Source organism: Equus quagga, chromosome 7, assembly GCF_021613505.1.
Source record: "Equus quagga isolate Etosha38 chromosome 7, UCLA_HA_Equagga_1.0, whole genome shotgun sequence".
Taxonomy (NCBI): domain Eukaryota; kingdom Metazoa; phylum Chordata; class Mammalia; order Perissodactyla; family Equidae; genus Equus; species Equus quagga.
Genome location: NC_060273.1, coordinates 18155229 through 18168973, shown reverse-complemented (window position 1 = coordinate 18168973; position 13745 = coordinate 18155229). Strand labels below are relative to the sequence as shown.

Here is a 13745-nt window from a genome sequence, read left to right as displayed (position 1 = left end):
CCAGAGAGGTTGCTTCTGTAGGATTTGACAATGTGAGATGTAGTGGTGAGCTTTATGAAAAGCTTCGGTAGCCGGGGTGGAGGCAGGTCCAGAGAGGTTGCTTCTGTAGGATTTGACAATGTGAGAGGTAGCGGTGAGCTCTATGAAAAGCTTCGGTAGCCGGGGTGGAGGCAGGTCCAGTAGAGTCTAGATTTGAGTGGATTAAAGACTGAATAGGAAGTGAGGAATTAAAGACAAAGTGCAGATTATTCCTTCACGAAGTTTCATAGGAAAGGAAAGAGGAGTTGGTGATATTAGAGATATATAAAAGGGCAGTGGAGGAGGCCTCTGGCCTTGTTTTTAGGCTAGGAGAAACTTTGGCATATTTATGGGTTCAAGGGAAAAAGCTAAAAGAAAAAGAGTTTGAAGATGTAGGGGAGAAGAGAGATTGGTGTTGCAAGGAGGGGATGGAACAATAGTGCAAATGGCAGAAGGTAGGAGGGATGGCTGGTGGGGTGACGTGTGCAGGAAGTCGACATAGTTTATACTTTACATCCTTTGATGGGACTGCTGCTGAAAAGCACCAGTGTCCTCTCTTAAATCTTCCCCAGCTGCTAAGGACTTGACCTCAATCTTAATATTGAACCTTTTACCCTACAGACCACGTAGGCTGACACTTTCTCTTGATGTGTTTGCTGAAGAGAAAGATAGCTCTCCCAACATATGTCATTTAAATAGGAGGTGATTTATTATGTTTGACCAAAAGAATTACATGTAACACAGAAATACAGATAGGTAATGGGAAGAGAGTTTTCCAAGTGTGCGCTTAGTAGGCCCTCAGGCTCTTCCTGAGTGCTCCCTCTTCTGCTAATGCTGTGTGGTCACCATCATGGCTCTGCCCCAGGGTATGGCCAGGAAGGTGTCATCAGAGGCTGGTGTGTCACTGGTGGCTTAAGCAGATCTTACGGGTCCTGATCCTAGGACTACAATCAGATTTTTGGTGCCGGTCAGTTTTCTGCAGAAATGGAAGGCTGCCACTCAAAATGGGCCTTGGCCTTTTATTCACTGACCATTCCAAAGAGGTGATACAGTTTGTCTCCCAGTTGCTATTTAATAAGCAGTAAAGTGGTGGTGATGACAACAGGATGCAGAAGCCTGGCATCGACTGCTGGCACTGCCATAGGGGCTGGCTGGCATCACCAGCAGCGGTGACTCCTGAGGGTCTGTTTTCCCCTCCCCCTGATTGATGAAAGTCTTGGCTCAAATATCACCCCCTAAGAGGGGGACCCCCTCTCTAAAATTAAACACACCCCCTGTCCGCCCTCACTGTCCCCTTCCCTGTTTTATTGTTCTTGTACTTCCACTACTTATTGGTGGATTTGGGGGGGGGGGGGTGTACCTTTCTATTTGTTTATTGTGTGTCTTCCCGCTAGAATGTAAACTCTGAGAACAGCCTGCCTCTCTGGCTTGCTCACTGCTGTAGCCTCAACAACTAGCACATAACAGATTCTCAAATTTTTAACGAACGTGTAGAAATACTGTTACAACAGTGGGATCATACTACGCATTCTATTTCAAATTAAAGACATTACATTTTATTTTACTTGAACAAAAATAAAAAGAAACTGAAGTGAAACTGAAGGCGTTGTTGGATTGTTTGTCCAGGCAGCCTGCGGAGTTTGGAGCCCTTGTCCATGTTTCACTTTCAGCCAATATCCTTGGGCTCCCTGTTCAATAGGGGTGAATTAGCACACTGAACTTCCCCCTCCTTACCCATTTTTGTGAGCTGTATTACTTATGCATTGTCAAGTTTTAAAACATGGATATTGTTTTTATCGTAATTCCCACATTAGTCTTAATTATATATTTAAATTGACTCTTAAATTTTCATGTTTTATATAGTTTTGACCTATTAGATAATTTTAATACCTATGGAAGATCGCGGCATCAAAACTTTTAAATACATGTATCTCAGAACTCTCAGAGAATAAAGAAAAGCACGTTTCTTTCTCGTGGCGTGATCAGCGCTGAGGTGAAGACAATGCGCAGTCTCAGCTCTGGCTCTGGCGGGCTCTCACCTCTGGCCCGCGAGGGCGCAGTGCCGCCGGGAGCCGCGCGGGGTCTCCACCGCCGGCCGCGCCCGCAGCGCCGCTCTGTGCGTCGCCCGCGCCGAGCGGGAAAGGGGACGGCGCGGAGGGCGCGGCGCAGTGCATCCTGGGTCGGCGTAGCGATGGCGGCTCGTGTCCTTTCCGCCGGTGTCCGCCGACTGCCCGCGGCCTTCGCGCTGCTGCCCCGGGCCCCCACCCTGGCCGCCGCCCGGCCGCTCAGCACCGCCCTGTGGCCCGCGGGGGCCCGCATGAGGCGTGGGGCTCCGCAGCCGGTCTCGGTGCTCGCTCAGGTGACTCGCGGTGACTTTGCTGGCGCTTCGCAGGGGTCAGGACTCGGGTCGGGGGGCGGACAGTCAGCGGGGCCGCGCCAGCTGCTGGCGGGGGTGACGGGGGATATCCGACTCCCTCCCCATCCCACTGCATGACGGTGCTTGGTTAACCCCTGCCGGGAGCCCGGCTGACCTAGTGCTTAGGAGCGAGAGCGCAGACCCTCCCGTCAGACAGCCCTGGGTTGGAACGCTGGCTGCCACTTACCGAAAGTTTGGACGAGTCTCGTAACCGCGCTGCGCCTCAGTCTGCACCGTAAGGTGGGAAAAGTACTAGTCTCCACCTTGAGCTGCAGCGAGGTTTAGAGGGGATGATACAGGCAGAGTACCTCGTGCGGTGCTTGGTAAGCTCTCAGACTGTTGGTCGCCGTTAGTCGTAGCGCTAATGATAAATACCGTGATAGTTTTCGAGGGGAGCTCTAACGACACGGTGCAAAAAGGAAGCCATGCTGACCTACAGGCTTCTCCAGGGCTGTTCTCTGCCTGGATTTCTGTCTCCCTGTGGCACCTTTTGCCTGTTTCTGGGCCTCCTGCAAATAAGGGTAGGGAACAAGTACTATCTAGCTGTTTTTAATCTGAGGAAACCTTTGTGAGCCTCAAACTCTCCTTAGGGCAGTGATTTTCAACCCTGGCTGTACAAATTACCTGGGTAGCTTAAAAGAGAAAGGAAAAGAAATCCCTTGTGCCCCGGCCCCCAATTCTGATTTACTGCTCTGGGATGAGGCTGTGGCATGGGTTTTATTTTTTTAAGTTCCCCAGGTGACTCTGAAGTGCACCAGAATGAAAGAGAACTGTCTTAAGGTAGGATAGACTCCCAAGGTCAAGTTGAGAAACGCCTTTTCAAACCCACAAACCCAAGTAATACTGGTTTCACCCTTGAGTAAGATATTAGAATAAAAAATAAGGATGCCCAGGCCAAATCAATCAGAATCTCCTGATTTAGGGGCTGGGCATTTGTTTTTAAAAGCTGTCACGTGATTCTTTTGTGCAGCCAGTGTTGAGATTTCCTGATTCATTCGTAGTGGATGTAGGTAGGGCAGTGGATTCATTCATAGGGCATTGTCTTATTGTCAGAATCAAAAGGTTAGTTAAAAGGGAAGTATGTAGTGTTGCTGAGTTTTGTTCCTAAGACTGATTACAGCGTTAGGCTAAGAGACAAGGTGGTTGTCCTTATTCTTAGAGCATTGATATTCAAGCCTGGATCGTGCATATGCATCACCTGGGTTAAAATATAGATTCTAGGAAGGGGCCAGAGAATCATTTCCGGTGGGCCTCCAGCAGATCCTGCTGCTGCTGGTCCTTGGACCATGCCTTGAATAGCAGGGTGCTCAGAGATGGTCCACTGCCTCTGCTTGGTTTACATATGCAGCAGAGGAACCATTACATTTATATTTACAAAATGGTTTTGACTAAGTACTCCCATTTAACCACCTTATATCCTTTGTGGATTGAAGCAGAGAGTAAATACTTGTTCAGAGATCGGCCCGTGGCGCAGCAGTTCACTGCGCATGTTGCGCTTTGGCAGCCTGGGGTCCGGTGGTTCAGATCCCATGTGCGGACATGGCACTGCTCATCAAGCCATGCTGTGGCAGGCGTCCCACATATAAAGTAGAGGAAGATGGACACGGATGTTAGCTCAGGGCTGATCTTCCTCAAAAGAAAAAAATTGGTCAAAGAAACCAAGCGACAGCTGTGTGCCAGGCCTTACGCTAGCTGATGAGGGACAGAGAGGTGGATACAGAAGAAAGACATTAGTTCACATCTTCATTGGACACTTTGCAGCCTTTATGTTAAACTTGCCAGCTCATTCTCTGCTGCTCTGTCTGCCCTAGGCTGTTCTGACACTATTTTCTCTTGGTTTGTCTCTCCTCTCTCTCCTTCTACCCTGTTGGGCACTTTCTTTCCCTAGTCCTTAAATGGCGGTAAACACTCTCTGTGAACTGCCTCTTCACTCTCCTGGTTTCTGTTACTGCCTGTATGTCAGTCACCCCAAGCCTCCACCTGCCGCTCTGTTCATCTCACCTGCACTATTGCTCGTTTACCCATTCTGGTCTATCACGTTTTCCCTCAGATCTATCCACTCTGCTAACCCCACAGCAACTACTTGTTCATTTTTTTACATCCTAACTTTTCCCCCCCAAAAAAGGAGCTAACACAGCTTTCCTGGGTATAAAAATACAAGACAATATAAAATATAAGGTAAGAAAACCAAGGGTAGTGGCCTAAAATGGAGCCTGGAAATTTTAGACTTGACTCAGGCAGGCCCTGAATCTCACCTGCCTGGCAGCCAGAGCACAAAGAGAATTTCCGTAGAGGTGTGTGTGTGCGGTGCCCAGATGCAGACACGGCACTTGTGCAGGGAGGGCGCGGCTATTCCTGGTACTGGAACCAGACTGACGTGCGTGACACTGCTGGATTCGGGGCTACATCCTTCATCCCCAGTGAGACAGACTTGTTTTGTCTTGCTCAGGGCTCTGCAGCCAAGTCCTGCCTCTTCGGCCTCAGGGCCCACATCGGTTAACCACCTTCCCCTTCAATCTCCAGCAGCGTCAACTAATTTCTTCCCACACAGACACACTGCACTTTCGTGCCTCCTTTCCTTTTCTTGGCTAACTCCAAGTCTGGTATCTCTTCCATCTCTGCCTCTCAGGTACGGAATGACAACTTTTTGTTACTGAAACAGCCTACAAATACCTCTGTCATGGCTTTTGCCACATTTTTGTTACAAGTAAAATGATCTGTCTGGATTGGTCTTTTCCATTAGACCATAAGCTTCTCTAAGGTAGAGGTCATGTCTTTTTTATTTTTGTAGTTCCAGCCCCATAGCACAGTGCTTGGCACATAAGGTAAAGCTCACAGGCTGCTGGGACAGTGATGTAAATAGACAAAGGCAAGGCATTGCCTTGTGTGAAGACAGGTGTGTGTACAGCGCAGACTCAGGAAGAGGGACTTAACTGACCCCCACTGAGCATGGTCAGGGCAGGATGGAATGGCACGTGTGGAGGCCAGGAAGAGCCTGGCTTTTACTTAGGGTTGACCCTCAGGATGCCTGTAGACGGGAGAGGCCCGAGTTGAGGTGGGGAGACAGTAGGCATATTGTGAAGGGCACCGGATCCCCACTGAGGAATCACCTATCTGGGTGACAGGGAGCAAACGTCAACAAGGCTGTCGAAGAAATGAGGAGACCTTTCCTCTCCATCAGCCAGGCCGGGTGACCGGTAAACATGATGGTGGAGACGGGAAGAGTGTGGGTTTGCTCTGAGGTTTCTGGCTAGAGCCCCAGGTGGCAGAGAAGAATAGGTCTGCGTTCAGGCATTTTGGGGACAGGTCAGGAATTGATTTCCAACCTGAGGCTGAGATGTCTGTGCTCCCTGCGTAGAGCTGTCCAGGGGGGAGTTTGCAGAGACGGCTTTGAAAGCCATCTCCTTAGATTCCTCTGAGTTTCCCTTAGAGATGGACCCATGTGGAGGTAAGATGGAGTTTGAGGGAAACTAATCAGGTTTATTCGTTTCTACTAATCCAGAGGGTAGTCATTTTCTTGCAAACAGTGCCTTCTCTGATGTCAGTGGGAGATGATTCATGTCGCATATAATTGTTAAGGGTAGATCTTGGGGAAGACCTATTAACATCAGAAACAATGTTGGCTGTTGGGGACATTTTCAGAGGTCCCTGAATATATCCTTTTTTTTTTTTTTAAACAGCTGCGATCCAGCAGGAAGGAGGCAGTAAGGCCCTCCAAGAGGCCATGCTGGGAGCCTGGGGCGAGACACCTAACCTCTCTCTGCCACAGTTTCCTCCTCTGTAAAGTGGGCTTGTTAGAACTAAAGGAGGTGATGTATGTAAAGTGCTCAGGGCAGTACTGCAGCCTGACTGCATGAAGGGGCAGCATGAGAGGGAAGGAGTAGGATCAGGTACTTTGGGGCTTCACTGCTGCCAGGGTCTCACACTAGCAGCTCATTATCACCCTCATCCTACTAGACAGCCTAAATAGCACTGACTCTATGAGCCAGGCAGTGTTCTAAGCCCCTTACGTCATCTCTTTACAACAGCAGTCCTATGAGCTTGGTACTGGTGTTTACCCCCATTTTACATATAGGAGACTGAGGCATAGAAAGGTTAAGTAACTTGTCAAGCCTGAACTGTAAGAAGGAGCTGGAGCTAGGGGACAGACGTAGGCAGTCTCCTTCCAGAGTCTACGCTCTCGCTCACTGCACCTTCCTGCCTTGTGCCGAGCCCACTGCAGACACCCACTGTAGATTGGCATGTGGCCTCCAGTTGGAGACCCCTTTAATTTCATTTAATCACACTGTGCCTACCTGGCCCAGGTAGGCATTTGCCAGTGCTGCTGGGGGTGATGCTGACACCTACTGGGCCACGTGGGTAGCTGTGTATGGACATACCCTCACCAGCCTCGTCCTTTCCCCTTGGGTGCTGTGCACACATCAGCCTCCCCTATTCTCTCCCCCGCTCCTCAGCGGTAATTCTACTTCATAGCACTTCTTGATAAGCACATAGACAAGGCCTCTGTTACATCCATCCACCTCAAATTTCTTTCCTGTCATTAACACTATTAACTCATTTCTCCTCCCTCTTTCTCTTTAGTCCTTTCTGCTGCTTCATTTTATTAGTGGCTTGGAAACCTCTTCTAGTCATTGTTGTTAAGTAGGCCTGGTAATGTTCCCATAGCAGAGGTCTCCTTAACCCATGCTGTAATCAGAACAGAAAGGAGACCACAAATTTAGACAGAAAAGAACAAGTGCTCTAAAACTCTGTAAGTAGCAAGAAATACTCCTAGAACATCCATGAAACTCTTCATCTAATCTCTTTAGCTTGCTGGTTAAACCTGATTTATTTGCAAGATAACCGTTTCTCACACAGAGGTGTATATTGGTTTGCTTCATCTGGCAGTTTTTTATGATTTTTCAGAGACCTTTGACTCTCAGGGACCTGGGCCCTAGCAAGCAAATCTATTTTCTATGGGGAAATGCCCTAAGAACTCCAAACTGCAGACTTAAAATCAACCTTAGAAGATACACAGACCAGTTCAGACTAGGGACTTCCATAGTGAGAACTGTCAGCTGTTTTGTTTTCTCTTGTTCTGGATTGTACCTTCCATGGCATAGAGCCCGCTGGCCTGTGAGTTGGAGCTCCTTCCACATTTGGTGAAGGAATCCAGTCACAACCCTAATACCTGGTTGAATATCAAGCACACTAATGTCAGAGATTTGAGATACAACTCTGTCATGGCAAAGATCAAAAAGGCTCATGGTTTGGCTGGTGGCAGTAACGCAAGCGTGCCTGGAAGGGAACAGATCGGACATTACTGTAGCAACTGTCAGAGTCCCTCATCTTCTCCTTTGGGTTGGTCAGCATAATTACCCCTGGGGCCAAATCAGACCCTTCCGGTGTATGGTCCTCAATGATTTGCCTCTTAGTTTACCGTGACTGCTCTTTCTGTGTGGGTTATTTTGACTTGGGTATTAAAGGCGGCAGTGCCTTAGAGAGGTGCCATGGGACGTCTTGAGCTCTTCTGCAGACCCCAGCCCATTTAGTGGCAGTCAGTCTCACTGAGCAGGATGAATGTCCAAAGCCTGAGGGCTGAACAGAGGAGTCAGAGGCCAGTCCTGCCTCTGAGGGGACAGGAGCCCCGGTTTCTGCTGCTGAACTGCTGGGCTTCTGAGACTCCCCAGTACCAGTATTCAGTGGGCCCGAAGGGCCGCAACTAGAACCAAATGTGGTGGGATCTCTGAAGCCCTGAAAGCTTCGGGACAGACATCCATAGGCTGGTGTCTATTTAGAGGCATGTTAGCTTCCACAATCCTTCCTTCCTGCCCTTGCTCTAGGTTCCAGATGGAGTCACACGGCTGTGCCGCCAGTATAGTGACCTGCCCCCTTTGACGTTAGAGGGAATCAAGGACCGTGTTCTTTACGTCTTGAAACTCTATGACAAGATTGACCCAGAAAAGGTAATTGATGTGGTTTAAATGGCTTTTCTTTAAATAAATATTTAATCACATGGTACAAAATTCAAAGGGTCCAAAAAGATACTCAGTAAAAAGTCTCCCTGGCTTCCAGCCACCCAGTTCCCCTTCTGGAAGACAGCGAGTGTCCCCAGCTTCTTGTCTACCTTTCCAAAGATACTCGATAATTATGTAAGGAAGTATAGACACATGAATGTATATGTGTGTTCTGTGTACTATGTAACCGCTGTCTCCCACCCTTTTTAAAAAACACAAGTGGTAGTATACTGTAAACACTGCTCTGCACCTTTTTAAACTTTACTCTTGGAATTTTTCTTTTTTTATTATTATTATTTCATTTTTTTTAAAGATTGGCACCTCAGCTAACAACTGTTGCCAATCTTTTTTTTTTTTCCTGCTTTATCTCCCCAAACCTCCCATACATAGTTGTATATTTTAGTTGCAGGTCCTCCTAGTTGTGGCATGTGGGATGCCGCCTCAATGTGGCCTGATGAGCAGTGCCACGTCCGTGCCCAGGATCCAAACCAGTGCAACCCTGGGCCGCTGCAGCGGAGTGCATGAACTTAACCACTCGGCCATGGGGCCGGCCCCTGGAATTTTTCTTATAGTGGTACATAAAAGAATCCCTACTTCAGGGGCCGGCCCAGTGGTGGAGTGGTTAAGTTCGCACACTGGGGCTGGCCAGGTGACATAGTGGTTAAGTTTGTGTGCTCCACGTAGGCGGCCCAGAACTCACAGGTTTGGATCCTGGGCACGGGCCTAGCACTGCTCATCAAGCCACACTGTGGCAGCCTCCCACATAAAATAGAGTAAGATTGGCAATAGATGTTAGCTCAAGGTCAGTCTTACACACACACACACACAATCGCACACTCCACTTTGGTGGCCCAGGGTTTACGGGTTCAGATCCTAGGTGCGGACCTACACACCACATGAAGCCAGGCTGTGGCAGCGTCCAACATACAAAACAGAGGAAGACTGGCACAGATGTTAGCTCGGGGACAATCTTCCTCAAGCAAAAAGAGGAGGATTAGCAACAAATGTTAGCTCAGGGACAACCTTCCTCAGAAAAAAGAAAAAAAAAGAATCCTTTCTTCAATAATTGAATCTGTTGTGTGGGTAGGACAGTGTTTTGATATGAGTTTTTGAAGAATTCTTCCTGGTGATCTTGAGGTCTAAATTAAAGGGAGGGTGATAATAACCACTCTGTTCTTGAGGGAGGGAGAGGTATGTCACTTCTAAGGTGTAGTGTCTTTGTTGTCAGTAAGGCAGCAAGAAAAACCAAACTCAGTGTCACTTCAGAGCGGTGATCAAAGATCTCAGTAAAATATGTAAAGTGAAATCAGTCATCAGCTTTGCATACATTAACTAATTCAAAACAAGGCTAAATAAGATATAAAGCAACATACATATATGTTATAACGTATGTTCTAACATATACACCAAGTATATACTGGCCCAAGTTAAATATATAATGTTAGTTATAGCTCTTTACATGTAAAATATGGCCTCTTTATATTTTAAAGAAATGTATGTAATGATTAAGTGACATTGTACCATTGTTACCTTGAGAAGCAAGTGCTCACATAACTAAATTTTGTGTTTGGTGTTCCTTTCTTGCAGCTCTCGGTAAATTCCCATTTTATGAAAGACCTGGGCTTAGACAGTTTGGACCAAGTGGAGATTATCATGGCCATGGAGGATGAATTTGGTAACATACACAGCCTTCGTCTTGGATCTGCATATTGTGATTCTTGATTTAGGTGGATTAAAATGAAAGAAATGCTGGGAGTCTGAATTGGGATTTAAATCAACTAATAATAGAAACAGTAGCTCCCCCCAACATGTACATGCCTGCTTACCATCAGGTGAAGTAAACAGTAGGGACAGTGCACTTACTTAGAAAGCACTTAGAGTCCCCAGAGTGCCCAGTGTGGTACCGAGGGCTGAGTGGCCAGAAAAGGCCTGGGGGAATCTGGGACTTAGATTCTTGAGGTGGGGCTCCAGGACAAAGGGCAAAGCCTCATGCATGCAGAAGCTGACGACACCTTAGCATCCCTCGTGAGCTAGGCCTAAATGCCCAGAGAAGTAACTAGGGGTGCTCAGGACACACACAGGCACACATGCGTGCACACCTTGCACCATTCGTGCACACCTTGGTTTCCTGCAGTGCCTCCCGTGCACTCTGAGGTTATCCTTGTTCAGGACAGTAGTTTTAGAGGCAAATGAGACCTCTAAAAGGCTCCAGGGCACATTTTTTGGGGGTGATTGCCTGCATAGGAAGCCAAGGGACTTCTGTGCCATTTTACAGAGCAGAATTTTGTTAAAATTTCTCACAGGTTGTGGTAACTAGGAGGATGGTATTAGTTCAGGGCAGGGTGGATTTGGGGTTTCCTGTTGGGGTAATAAAAATATTCTAGAATTAGATAATGGTAACGGTTGCATCACCTTGTGAATATACTAAAAACCACTGAATCTTACACTTTAAATGGGTGAATTTTCTATTATGTTAATATCTTTAAAAAAACCCCAGCCATTATGCCCAATATGATATACGTATTGTCTAGAACATTACCGTCTCACAACTTAAATGGGATTTAAAGTTGCTGGAAATTTTTGATATACATGTGCGTGGTATACTGATACACTTCTAAAGGAGTTGCTCTTTCTATACTCATACATTGTTGTAAATTTTACTTTTAGGGTTTGAAATTCCTGATGTAGATGCGGAAAAGTTAATGTGTCCACAAGAAATTGTAGATTACATTGCAGATAAGAAGGATGTATATGAATAAAATATCAGGTAAATAATTTGACTTAAAGAATGATGTTCTCCCATAGAATTAATCTATCTGTGGTTCTTCAATAAAGCAGGACTCAGGAAGAAATGGAAAAATGGGAATACTTGACAGATTTTCACTGGTTATAAAATGCAAGCCCCTTCTGCCACCAGTCAGCCCTTGTGATCAACTTTATCCTCCAGAGGTGTTGAGAGCAGTTCACTGCTGGACAAGGCTCCCTTGATTATCAGCCCTCCTCATAAAAACAGTCTTGTACAAAAAAACTGAGCTAGGTAACCCAGAAGCAGAGACCTCTCCCTCCCTCACCCTCAGTTACCCACCCAAGGCCTATCTAGGGAGCAGAGATGGCCTGGCTCTAAATTATATAGGAGAGGCCTCATGGGTAAAAGGATGGACTCGAGTCAGACACCTGAGTTTATTCTCAGCTCTGCCACCTTCTGTAAGCCTGGTGATCTTGGGGAGGTTGCCTAGCCTCTGTAAGCCTCAGTTTCCTCATGTGTAAAATGGGGATAATGACAGGACCTATTGGGCATTTGTGAAGGTAAAAGTGAATAGTGTATGTAAATCACTTAGAACAATGCACGGTGGTAAAGAGGCTCTCAGTAAATATTAGCTATTGTTGTTTAGGCTCTAGAATAATCAAGTGATAAGACTTTTTATATAAAACATTGTATTAGTGTCTGTAACTCTAGTTACCTTGGATTTAGCACCTTGAAGATCGTCATTTAAAGTCAATAACAATACACCAAAAAGAATCGCTGAACTTATTTTGTCTTTGCCAGACCCCTTTTCTTCCCTGAGAGAACACTCAGAAGATACTGGCGAGTGTCGGAAAGTGAGAGCACATTTTGGCACGACTGCTGACTTTGACAGAGTAATTCTGTTTAGACTTGTATTTAAATTGTCTAAGTGTTTTTTCCCTTTGAAAATAAATCTATAAAACCAACATTTTTCTCAATCTTCAGTTTTTGTCTATAGTTTTTATATTGACACTGCTTAATATTTTTAAAGATTTATCTTGTCATTGGTATTCATGCATATCAGAAATATCTGACTTTTCCAGCATGTACTTACGTTTCTCTCCCATCGCCTTCAGCATAAGGAATGAATGATAGTGATAAAAGGACCTTTTGCCTCAAAAAAAATTTTTGTTTCTTCATTAGATTATCATCAGCTTATCAGCTGACACCAGGACGCGGGACTAAATTTTCATCCTGTCCTAAGGATCCTTTCCAAATTAATAGAATATAATAATGTTGGAGGACAGAAGGTTCTCTTTCCTCCTGGAAGGTCAGTTTGACATTGTATCCCTTTGTCATGCATCACTATAAACTCTGTCCTTTTATTCTTGGCACTGTTAGGTCCTTGGGGTTGATGGAGGCAGTTGCTTAGCTCTTGACGAGATTTAGTTTGAGAGATCTATCATAAAGTAATTGCTCTTTTACCGAAACTTCTAGTTTGTAGGAGGGAGGGGACCAAGGGCTAATAGAAGTAGTGTCAGAGGTGGAGGGACGGCAGAGAATCTAATGGCTGAGGGATGAGGTTGCAGAAGGACTGTGGAGTCTGGTCTGGGATTGGGTCCACACGCACACCTGCTTCCCTGCCGGGGAATACCTCATGTTGCCAGTTCCTTCTGTGTCACTCTAGAATTACTGGAGGCATATTAGGCAGACGTACTTGCCTCCTTTCTCAGTAATAGGAAGCATTCGTTATTATGCTGCACCTTCTTTTTTAATACTTAAGGTATTCTTGGAAAACTGCAACATTGGAGCATAAGGAGCTTCGTTGTTTTTTACAACTGCATTTATTCAACAAATAGCTTGAGTGCTTATTAGGCACTGCAGATCCAATAGGGAACAAAACAGGCTACATGTGACTCCTTTGATTGGAATGTACCTTTAATTTAACATCTGGGGTAATTTGTTCTTCTGGCTGTTTTAATCCCCAAGGCAGCTGCACGTTTTCCCAAAAACTGCATCTGTGGTTGTTTCTGCCTAAGATCATGAAATCTAGCAGTACTGCCACTAAAGGGATTGCTTTGCTCACATCTTCACCATGCACCTGCTGTGAAATGGCTCACTCACATCATTCTATAGCTGGTAAGTCCCGAAGGAGCAAGAAGGAGAAAAATTCACTGAATGATCACACACAGATAATTCTCTGGTAATACTATTTAGGATCTGGGTGTTCAAACAACAGCAGAGGCCTTTCTGCTCTAAGAAATTGCTGCAATGTTCTTTGAGACCTGTGTGCCACTATAAATAGGCAGCGCACTGGCCAAATGTAGCATTCCAAAGTGTGTGAATTAGAACAGAATAAATGGGATTGCGTATGTCCCTGCTTCTCGGGATATGTGCCAAGACCCCCAGTGGATGCCTGAAACCACGGATAGTACTGAACCCTCTAGCTACTCTGTTTTTTCCTATACATACATACCTCTGATAAAGTTTACTTTATAAATTAGGCACAGTAAGAGATTAACAATAATTATAATATACTGTAATAAAAGTTACCATAGATCTTAGCAACCTCAGCATATGACTTTTTTTT

General features: G+C 45.9%; 1 protein-coding gene across 1 annotated transcript; it reads left to right on the top strand.

Moving 5' to 3' along the window:
• The first annotated feature begins 2172 nt into the window (after positions 1–2172).
• Positions 2173–12141, top strand: NDUFAB1 (NADH:ubiquinone oxidoreductase subunit AB1). The gene is made up of 5 exons (XM_046668334.1): positions 2173–2377; positions 8257–8379; positions 10018–10105; positions 11098–11197; positions 11978–12141. Exons 1-4 carry the CDS (start codon positions 2210–2212, stop codon positions 11187–11189), a joined length of 471 nt encoding a protein of 156 aa, XP_046524290.1. The 5' UTR covers positions 2173–2209; the 3' UTR covers positions 11190–11197; positions 11978–12141.
• The last annotated feature ends 1604 nt before the right edge of the window (positions 12142–13745 follow it).

Bases quoted from the DNA above. Each gene is read 5' to 3' on its own strand.
- NDUFAB1 (XM_046668334.1), top strand. From the start codon at position 2,210: ATGGCGGCTCGTGTCCTTTCCGCCGGTGTCCGCCGACTGCCCGCGGCC. The intron at 2,378-8,256 runs GTGACTCGCGGT...CCCTTGCTCTAG, and splicing joins CGGTCTCGGTGCTCGCTCAG to GTTCCAGATGGAGTCACACG. The intron at 8,380-10,017 runs GTAATTGATGTG...CCTTTCTTGCAG, and splicing joins ACAAGATTGACCCAGAAAAG to CTCTCGGTAAATTCCCATTT.